General features: G+C 41.1%; 1 protein-coding gene across 1 annotated transcript; it reads right to left on the reverse strand.

The window, feature by feature from the left end:
- Positions 1-1,901: 1,901 nt before the first annotated feature.
- Positions 1,902-4,962, reverse strand: LOC125383559. The gene is made up of 2 exons (XM_048401917.1): positions 4,895-4,962; positions 1,902-3,230 (listed from the first exon to the last, which is right to left on the reverse strand). Exon 2 carries the CDS (start codon positions 3,147-3,149, stop codon positions 2,052-2,054), a length of 1,098 nt encoding a protein of 365 aa, XP_048257874.1. The 5' UTR covers positions 3,150-3,230; positions 4,895-4,962; the 3' UTR covers positions 1,902-2,051.
- Between the last annotated feature and the right edge of the window lie 4,799 nt (positions 4,963-9,761).

Here is a 9,761-nt window from a genome sequence, read left to right on the forward strand (position 1 = left end):
TAACCAACCGTATAAATCTCCAGTAATGTCATCCTATTGTTCTCTGGTCATGTTAAATCTCATAAACAGGGGCACTGTAATGTCCTTGGGATTTTATATAATATCCCCTGGATTTTATAAGATAATTAAGTCATGTTTGCTATATAATGTGTAGAATATGGATTTTATATAATGTCCTGGGTATTTTATTTAGACAACATCGGTTCAGATTCTAACATGTAATAAAATGTAAAATCAAATGACAAATATTTTCTTTATAATCCCGAGGATCGAACTCGCAACCTTCGTATCTGTAGCCCAGTGAGTGTACTACAAAGTGTCAGAGGCGCTGATAAATCACAATGTTTTTAGAATGTCCTTTTCAAGATCTGTATGCCACAACAGATATTTTACGTCTGTTTCCTAATGTTCATGGAAAGTATGTTCATAAAAATGTTGATAAATGTTGTTTTAAGTTTCTTTTTGCAGTTCATAAGTTAGATAAGACACTTTCCCTCGGTTGTTAGCGATATTTAAAACCCTTTCCCTTGGAAAATCCCTCGGGATGCAGGTTTTAAATATCATAACAACCCTCGGACGTGTTTTATCCTATACTTAAAACATGTAAATAAGCCATAGCAAACCGTAAACTGTACAGAAAATACAAAATTGTATCCAATCTCCTAGAAACAATACCAGTAGTGCCACAAGGCTCACCTGAATTTTTCCCGAATGTTTGCATTACATCAAAATATAAGGAAGGGTAAACAAGGCAATGCAAAAATAAGTAAAGTAGGTTCTTATACATAAAACAACACTATTCATAATTATCAATACTTTCAATCACACAAGTCATGTAAGTGATCTCAAAATACTTTATTATGACTGAGCAAGCTAGTATAGTTTCCCACAGCTTTTAGCAATATTCCAGCAATATCACTGCAGGGACACCAGAAATTGGCTTCGCACACAGTACCCATGTGGGGAATAGAACCTTGGGCTTTGGAGAACACATTACCCACTAGGCTACCCTACCACCCCAAATACAAAAGAAAGTAACATTAGGATTTCATACAATAGATATTTCCACCAAATATCAAGTCTTTATACAACTGATTGAATTACTAATTAGAGGAACAAATACATTTCAATGTAGCAGCTGAATCAGGCTTAATTTGAATCGTTCCTTGCTTCAGTTGCAATGGGAGCCACATTGGAAATAATTATCTTACTTATTATTGCTATTTAATACCTACCATTAATTGGACACACTGTAGACACTGATAAGAAATTCAACTGTTAAGAACAACCTGAACCATCAACTTAAAACTATGTTTATTACATTTAAGGGACCAGTCATGCACTGGTATGTTCTTATACATTTATTACACGACACACCCTAAAAAGACAAAATGCAAAGTACTTTATATTTTATTATCCATATTTCATAACCCTCCCCTAGAGATTTTGGGTGACCCTCCCTGTTTGTTCGGACCTTAACTGGGCTACTGGTAATATTCAGGAGTAAAATGATTATCATATTTTTATCATTTATCCTATCATTTTTGATAATTAACTTATAATCGTAGATTAAACGAGACTTACCTGTAAGTTGAAGGTTGATATAGATTATATGAAATAATCACAAGTAGGAGGGATCACGTGAGATAGCGAGAGCGAACCAGGCGTCAGACTTTAAAGCGTTTGAAACCCTGTAAATAGCAGGGTGGGTAACTGTATAAGTTCGGGAGGGCACGTGATCCCTCCTACTTGTGATTATTTCATATAATCTATATCAACCTTCAACTTACAGGTAAGTCTCGTTTAATCTACGATTATATTTCAACCAATCACGACGTAGATCGTGATCACGTGAGATGTTTAAAGCACAGGTGTTTCAAACAAAGAACAAATGCTGAATATAAGCTGACAGCTAGTTTAATTATAATATGCAAATATGAACAAATGAAACGTCCAAATTGGCAATCTCAAACAACCACTTGCCAGTCTATGTACTTCTACTTCCAAGTCCTTGGAATGTGACGAGTCTCCATGATTATATGTTTAATAGTTCAGCTGTTGTCGAGGATGGCCAATGCGAACGTATTGTCAGTCACTGGTTTGTTGTAGAACTTGGAGAAAGTCGCAGAACTACTCCACCCTGCCGTTTTCAGTATAGTCTGAAGCGGCACAGAATGTCGTAACGCGGCACTAGTCGACGCCATTCTTGTACTGTGTGGCGTGAACGTATTCATGTCTATGCCACTCAACTGAAGCACCTGCTTGATCCAGCGTGACACGGTATCTTTACTTACAGCCTTATGCGGCTGTGTGTAGCTAATGAAAAGCTGATTCTCACCGTTCCGCATGGGAGCTGTTCTGACAAGGTATTCCTGTAATACCCTAACGATACACAGACTACTGTTCGGCGTGTATGCCGGCAGAGTGATCTCCGCCTGATGCGACCCAGGTCTCGACTGTTTGATCAGGCTACCAACTCTGAACTTACAACAACTACTGAACAAGCTAATATCTCTAACATCTAATAGATGAACAGTTTGCAGTCTCTGCCCTGACAATAGCGCAATCAAAGTCACAGTTTTAAGTGTCAAATCTTTCAACGACAGTTCCTTCAAAGGCATCAATGTTTTAAGATAACCTAGAACAACACTGGTATCCCACGTCACTGAGTTTCTGGGCAGTGAGGGGCGAGTCTGAAAAACTCCCTTCATGAAGCGGTTAATGAGAGGATGAGATCCAATGGTGACGTTATCTGCTGATATAACACAGGACAGAGCGGATCTGGCTGTGTTAAGTGCACTGTAACCAAGGTTGTGTAACTCATAGAGTTCCGTCAGAAAATCTAACACCTCGGTCACAGATGGACACAGCGTATCAATTTCCCTTTGATTACAAAACGCAACCCATCTCTTGATGTATGTGGAGTACTGGTCTCTAGTGGATTTGCGCCAGGATTGGAGGATAACACTGGCAGCTCTGTCCGAAACTCCTCTCCGTGTAAGAGATAGCCTGATAAGGGAAACACTGCAAGTTTCATTCTGTCGAGAGAGTGTCTCGCCTCCTTGTTGTGTGGAAGGCGTAGGATCTGAGAGACTGGTGGTAGTATGACTGGTGGATGGATGAGGAGTCTGAGGAGTCTGGAGAACCATGGTTGTGTGGGCCACACTGGGGCCACTAGTAGTCCTCTGGCTTGGTCTTCTTCCACTTTCTTTATCACTGCATTCAGGATGCTGAAAGGCGGGAAAGCGTAGAAGTGAGTCTTCCATGCAAACGTAAAAGAGTCAATGGCACATGCATCTGGGTCTGGCTTCCAAGAAGCATATTTTTCAAGTCTAGTATTAAGTCTTGAGGCAAACAAATCTATGTCAGGTTTCCCAAATACCCTACATATTTCACTGAACACTTCATCAACGATGTACCACTCAGTATTGTCTTTCATTATTCTAGATTCTCGATCCGCAATCACATTGTCTTTACCCGGAACATGGCACGCACTTAACCACAAGTCTCGCTGCAGACCCCATAGCCAAGTGTCTCTTGCGAGGCTGTCAAGTGGTGGTTTCTTACCACCCATGTTGTTGATATAACTGACGGCCGTGGTATTGTCAATCATTAGTTTCACATGACAGCTGGATTCTAGGGAACAGAATGTCCGCAGTGTCAAGAAGGCCGCAAGTAACTCAAGGTAGTTTATATGTTTAACGGTTTCATCACGTGACCACCGGCCGCCGGTGGACTGTTTCCCGCGGGCCCCACCCCACCCGGTGTCTGACGCGTCTGAGGTCAGGGTAATTACCGGAGGTGCGACACTTATCGGCTTGCTACTTGTACACACATTATCTACCCACCATTGTAGATCAGCCGTTTGATCTGTGGTGACTTCTAATACCTTGTCAAAATTGCCTTTCGCGTTTCGAAGAGCGTGTGACTTGCCGTTGTCAAGGCGACGGAAGTTAAGGGGGCCTAATCGAACTCCGGGAAAGCACGCTACCATGTAACCAATCACCTCGGCTAGTTCCCGGATCGAACACAACTGTTTCTTGAGTAATGCTTCACAGGCTTGTTTCACGAACTGAGCTTTAGATGGAACTGGAGAAACGGTCATTGATGACGAGTTGATGACAAAACCAAGAAAAGTGATTTCCTGTGTAGGTGACAGTACCGATTTTTCAGGGTGTAAAACAAAGCCTAGTTTGGTGAACAAGACAGCAGTTTCCGAAACAAACGTTGAACATTCTTTCTTATCATCACCAACGATGAACGAATCATCAATGTATCCGACATTAGTATGTCCCCGTGTTCTCAGAAATGAAAACGGCACTCTAAGTAATTTTGTGAAGTATCTAGGAGCACAACTAAGTCCGTTTGGCAGAACAGTAAACTGGTATAGCTGACCTTGCCAGAAGAATTTAAGGTATTTCTGATGACTTGGATGAACAGGCACAGTGTAGTAGGCATCTTTCAAATCTATCGATGCCATGTAACAGTCCTTACGCACTAATGAGATAGCAGCTGTAAGGCTCTCCATCTTGAAATGGACATAGTCTACACTTCCATTTAGTTGCTTCAGATTCAGGATAAGTCTGTATGTCCCGTTTTTCTTAAGTCTAATGAAGATTGTGGATATGTATTCACCATGTTCACGACGTGATGGAACGATAACTCCCTTAGCTAAAAGTTTAGCGATTTCTCCACCTATGATGAAATGTTCTTGGGGTGAGAAGCTAATTTCTTTGGGAATATGCGACTGGACGGGCAACGAAGTAAAGTCTATGTAAGAACCAGTTACAGTCTGCAAGATAAACGGGTCTGAAGATAGTTCTTGCCAGCTCTGAACGTGAAATCGTAGTCTACCCGCAACAAATACATTGTTTGGTATATTGAAAGTGCTCACCTCTCTTGGGGTACCAGTTAGTGCCTCCCCCCTTCGAATTTCTTCTTGTGGAAGGGGCGACTCCTGTCTAAAAAACCCCTTCCTCCCACCGGGTTGCCATGGTTACGGCTGGTTGCATAAGAGGGAGTCTTGTATGCAGTAAACGGCTTGTGGTAGGGCGCCGGGCGCTGCTGACTGTAGGTGAGTTGTTGAGCCAATCTGTTGGTCATACTCATTGACTTGATCGTTTCCGCCAAGTTGTCTCCAAACAGCAGGGTAGACATAGGCGTCTGAGGTGAACACAACTGCTGGAATTGCTTATTGAGATGTGGTCTGATCATTTCCCGTCGGCGGTAGTTTAGCTCTGTGTTCACGTGAGCGAGCAGACTAATGGCATCAGTGGCCTGTTTCGCCAGTTGTTTGATGTCTAATTGCTGCACTGACATTTCCTTGTTCTTAACTTTTAGCAGGTCGCTGGCCAGGTGTAGCAATGGCACAGCTGCCCTAAGGACAGGAGCTTGGAGTTTCTGCATCTTTATGTCATTTGACCGTTCTTGTGATTTGAGCTTAGTCCAGATTTCTGGGTTGACTTTGCTCGTTTTCACCAACTCACAGTTGTGGGGAGACTTGTAAACTGAAAGTTTCTCTTTCAACTTTTCGTCAGGCATTTTCTTGAACATCATATTGTTCATTGCCTCTGCCAACTTTGGTTGTATAGGTGGGCCTAAGAGATCTTCGTTGGTATAATCCTGAAGCAGGGAGTCTAAGATATCACTACTTTCATCCATTTGCGTGGAGTCATCCGCTGTTCCCAGAGCACCTGCAGCCTCTTCAGCTGCCACCGCGCTAGAGTCGGCATCATCAAAGAGGTCTTCCATGGCGCCGTTCCCGCCACAGTCAGACAGCTCGTCGCTGGACTCATGGCCCATGGCGCTCCCCCCCTCCCCTCTTTCATCATATGGAGGACGGGTCACAGTTGCACTAGCAAGGCTGAGGGGTGGTGTCTGATTCACAAATGAAGCCATAGTGTCTCCAAGTTTGGAAATAGATGATGTCATACTGGATATCAGCTGCTGAGTGTTCATATTCTGTTGCATGACTTGGGCTAGAAGCCAGTCTTGACTCTCATTAGAGGGTGTAGTCGGGGACTTGCCGTTGGAGGCCTGGTTATCTGCCGAGTTACTAACCTCTTTGGCTTGTTTGGAACTGGATTTGGGTTGTTCCTTAGATGCCAGGGAGCGCTTTTTAGCGCTTTTAGGACGTGGCTTTTGACATCCTTCTCCACCTTTAGATGATGAAGCATTCATGTCATCCAAGATTTTGCCGAGTACATCATTAGCTCTGGGAGAGTGCTCCGCTGATTGCAGCATAGCGTCCGCCATCTTGGCTGGTACCCCCGTGGGGCTGTTGTTGATCACCTGTTCTGTTCTTGGTAAAGAACAGATGGATGTTGATGACCACTCAAACGGTAATTGTACACGCTGAGAGTAGATATTCCAGCTCAAACGGTAATTGTACACACTTTGAGCTAAAGGGCATAGATTAAGTCACTGAATTGTCAGAGCATAATCACCCTTGTCTTCTTCCTGCAAGGTTCGTTAACGCACTGACGCCTGGTTCGCTCTCGCTATCTCACGTGATCACGATCTACGTCGTGATTGGTTGAAATATAATGAAGATTAACAATATCAGGAAAAAGTGCCAAATATATTGGGCTGGCAAAGTGTAATCATAATTAAAGTAGTTATGGATTTGGGTCTTTTTAAGGGTAATTGTAAATATATGTGTATATTTCCTATTCGAATACCCATCTGAATGTTATAAAGTTTAACAGTATAGGATCTATCATCTTTGACTAAATATAGTGAAACCTAATTTTGCCATTATTGAATCATACCCTAAGTTCTTTATGCATTGTTATGCATCTGCACAGAGTGGTCAAAGTCCTTGTCTGACACATAGTTTGCTACAAGGGAGAATCCAATAAGTACAGTTGAGACATCAGCTTGTGTCCAGACAAACTGTCTAATAATTTACCAAGGGCGGCTTTGGTAGCATCAAGGGATGTAGCTAATCCTAAATAAACATTAAACAAGTGACATCATCTCTTCTACAGAACACATGACCGCCAGGCCATTTAGTGTTTGGTTGAAAAGGGTATGTCCGAAAAGGTGAGGCAACCTACATGTGTGTCGGGGGTAGGGTGGGGGGGTGGGGGGTGGGACTAAATGGAGTTTGTGTGTTTTTATAGGTTTAGAATTTTAGTGTTTATTGGCAACTTGTTTGTTGTACTTGTTTAAATGCAGCCAAGTAGGCCTGTTTTGATTAGATATATGCCTAGTGCTTTAAAGGTATGTAAGTCATTTAGGGGGTTTAGTACGGTGTCATCTGATTGTTGCAATTTAGTGTGGACTGGAGTGTTGTTTTGTGTTGCTGGTAATGTGTGCAATATAGTATTACGTGTTCATGCGTTTCTTTTAAGTTGCAGTGGGGGCATTCATGGGCGGATACAGCTTTTTAGAAAAGGGGGGGTGCACAATTAAGATCTATTTATTGTCTTTGGTTGTAGTTTATCCAGAAATAAAGATTTTTTTCGAAATATAAAGGGGAGGTGTGCACCCCCCCTCTGTATCCGCCCATGGCATTTATGGGTTTGGTGTATTATAATTTGGTGTAGGTGGGAGTTTAACTTAGTGTGGCCTGTTTGTTGTTTAGTTATTACTCTGTCAATTTTTTTTGTTTTATGATGGATTTTTGTTTTTTTTTAGAGGCTTTTGTAGCAGGTGTTTTAGTTTGCAATCAGATTTCTGATAGTTATTTTGCCAGTTTTGGAAGATTTTCTTCTTTGTGATACTTTTTATTTCGTTTTTTTTATATTGGTAGGTTGATGCTTACTTCTTCTAATTTTAGTGCTGATTTGGCTGCTTTGTCTGCGTGTTCGTTGCCAAACACTCCAACATGGACAGGGATCCAAACCATTCCTTTGTCTTTACGTAAACTAACCTAGTTTACGTAGATTGTTGGCGCTTTTAATTATCTGTTGTGTTAGTTTTGGGCGCTTTTTAGAGTTTTTTTTTTTATGGCCTGGAGCCCACTTAATGAGTCTGAAAGGATTAGTTTTTTTTGGTGCCTATTTATTTGATCGCTGTGCAGGGCTGTTACTTTCCCCATTAATTCAGCTGTGAAAATTGATTATTTGGGAGCCCGTAGGATTGTGTTTCTTTTTGGGGTTTGTTGATACGGATGCCGAATCCTGTGCGTTTGGAGCACTGTTTTGGTGCTGTGTTTCATTGTAAATCATTCAGGTTGTGTGTATTATGGTAATTTATTATGCGTTGAGAGATTGGTATTACCAAAGCCTGCCCCACCTTTGATGTTTATTATCTCACTATGCTCACAACAGCTCATTAGCAAGAAGGAACTCAATGTCAACTCATTGTGGATTAGGGATTCACAGTGTAATTAGTGTTGGGTGGGTATAAGCACTTGTAATTGTCTGTTAATTACTTACTTGAGTCGTGACAGCTTAATCAGTTTCCAACCACACTGACTGCTATGCTACTTGTCAAGTCAGTTTACTATGTAACATGTTTATGGGGACCAAGGAAATGTATCTTGCTGGATAATAGTTTTTTTCTACTTAAACAGTTCCACTTATGTGATATAAAATAATCATAGTTTTGATATGCATTTCACCCTACAAAGACATTTAACAATTGATATACATTACAAGTTTAGATTAACTGTACCTACTGTTGAAACTATCTTGTTTGATAGGCATTACTTAGAAGTTGACGGATGACAAGATAGACACAATTTTATGGATAACAACTTCTTTAATACTGTGAAAAGCGACGTTTCAGTATAGATCCTTATACCGTTGTCAAGCAAGACAAGTGGAACTGTTTAAGTAGAAAAAAACTATCTTGATGAATGAATGAGTTTAATCCGTAAAGGGGCCACCGGCCCATTATACAAGATACATTGGATTAGTCAGTTCACATGTACAGAGGGCGCTGATTATTACATCAGGGAACAGATTCACAAAAGCGCCTGCAAGCCACGAGCAAGCAGTAAACACTCATCGGAGTGCTGAGAAAAATGCACAAAAGGTTACTGAGGCCAGTCATAACCAACAAACGCGGATCGGGTCCCAACACATGTTACACACACTGGCAACAACCAGTTTCACATTGTTATAATGGCATAGTGCTACATAACAGGCACATCTTTAAGAAGAGTGTTCCTTTTCTTGAGAGCGAGAAATACGTACTTTGCAAATATTTTAGTTTATCCAGAGTTGGACTTATGCAATAATATTTAGGAAGTACCCGTTCCCTTAAATTTGAATAGAATGGACACTCGAGACAAAAGTGGAATTCAGTTTCTATATATATGATACTAGGGCTTCCACGAGTCCAAATGTTTGGACTCGAGTACCCGAGGGGTGAAACTCAACTCGTACTCGAGTACCCAAAAATAGGACGTCCTTTAAGAATATTGGTTCATTAGATCAAAATTGCCATCTAAATGTATTAAAACATGTTATACATATGTATAAGTATAAGTGAACTGCACTGAAATGTAAATAGAGAGCGAAATAGAGAACTTGTTTATCTGTCAAAGTGTATGGAAGTGTTCAGTGTTAATGTTTGCTTGTAACTGCACTAATCTTAATCATGACCTTCAAAAACATTACGTCACGTCTACAAATGCTACATTACATATTGAACACAAACCAAGTTTTGTCTGACGATCAGCGTTTCATTCGACACCTGCCAACAAGCACGAACAATAATTCGCAGGAAGAAAATCGATAATGTGCATCACGTGACATACACGTATACACAGCTGCAGCTGCTAAATATGGAAATGTAGTACTATAAGT

Source organism: Haliotis rufescens, unplaced genomic scaffold (genome assembly GCF_023055435.1).
Source record: "Haliotis rufescens isolate VD_foot unplaced genomic scaffold, xgHalRufe1.0.p SCAF_24, whole genome shotgun sequence".
NCBI classification, from domain to species: domain Eukaryota; kingdom Metazoa; phylum Mollusca; class Gastropoda; order Lepetellida; family Haliotidae; genus Haliotis; species Haliotis rufescens.

Coding starts and splice junctions, on each gene's coding strand:
- LOC125383559 (XM_048401917.1), bottom strand. CDS start 3,149: ATGGTTCTCCAGACTCCTCAGACTCCTCATCCATCCACCAGTCATACT.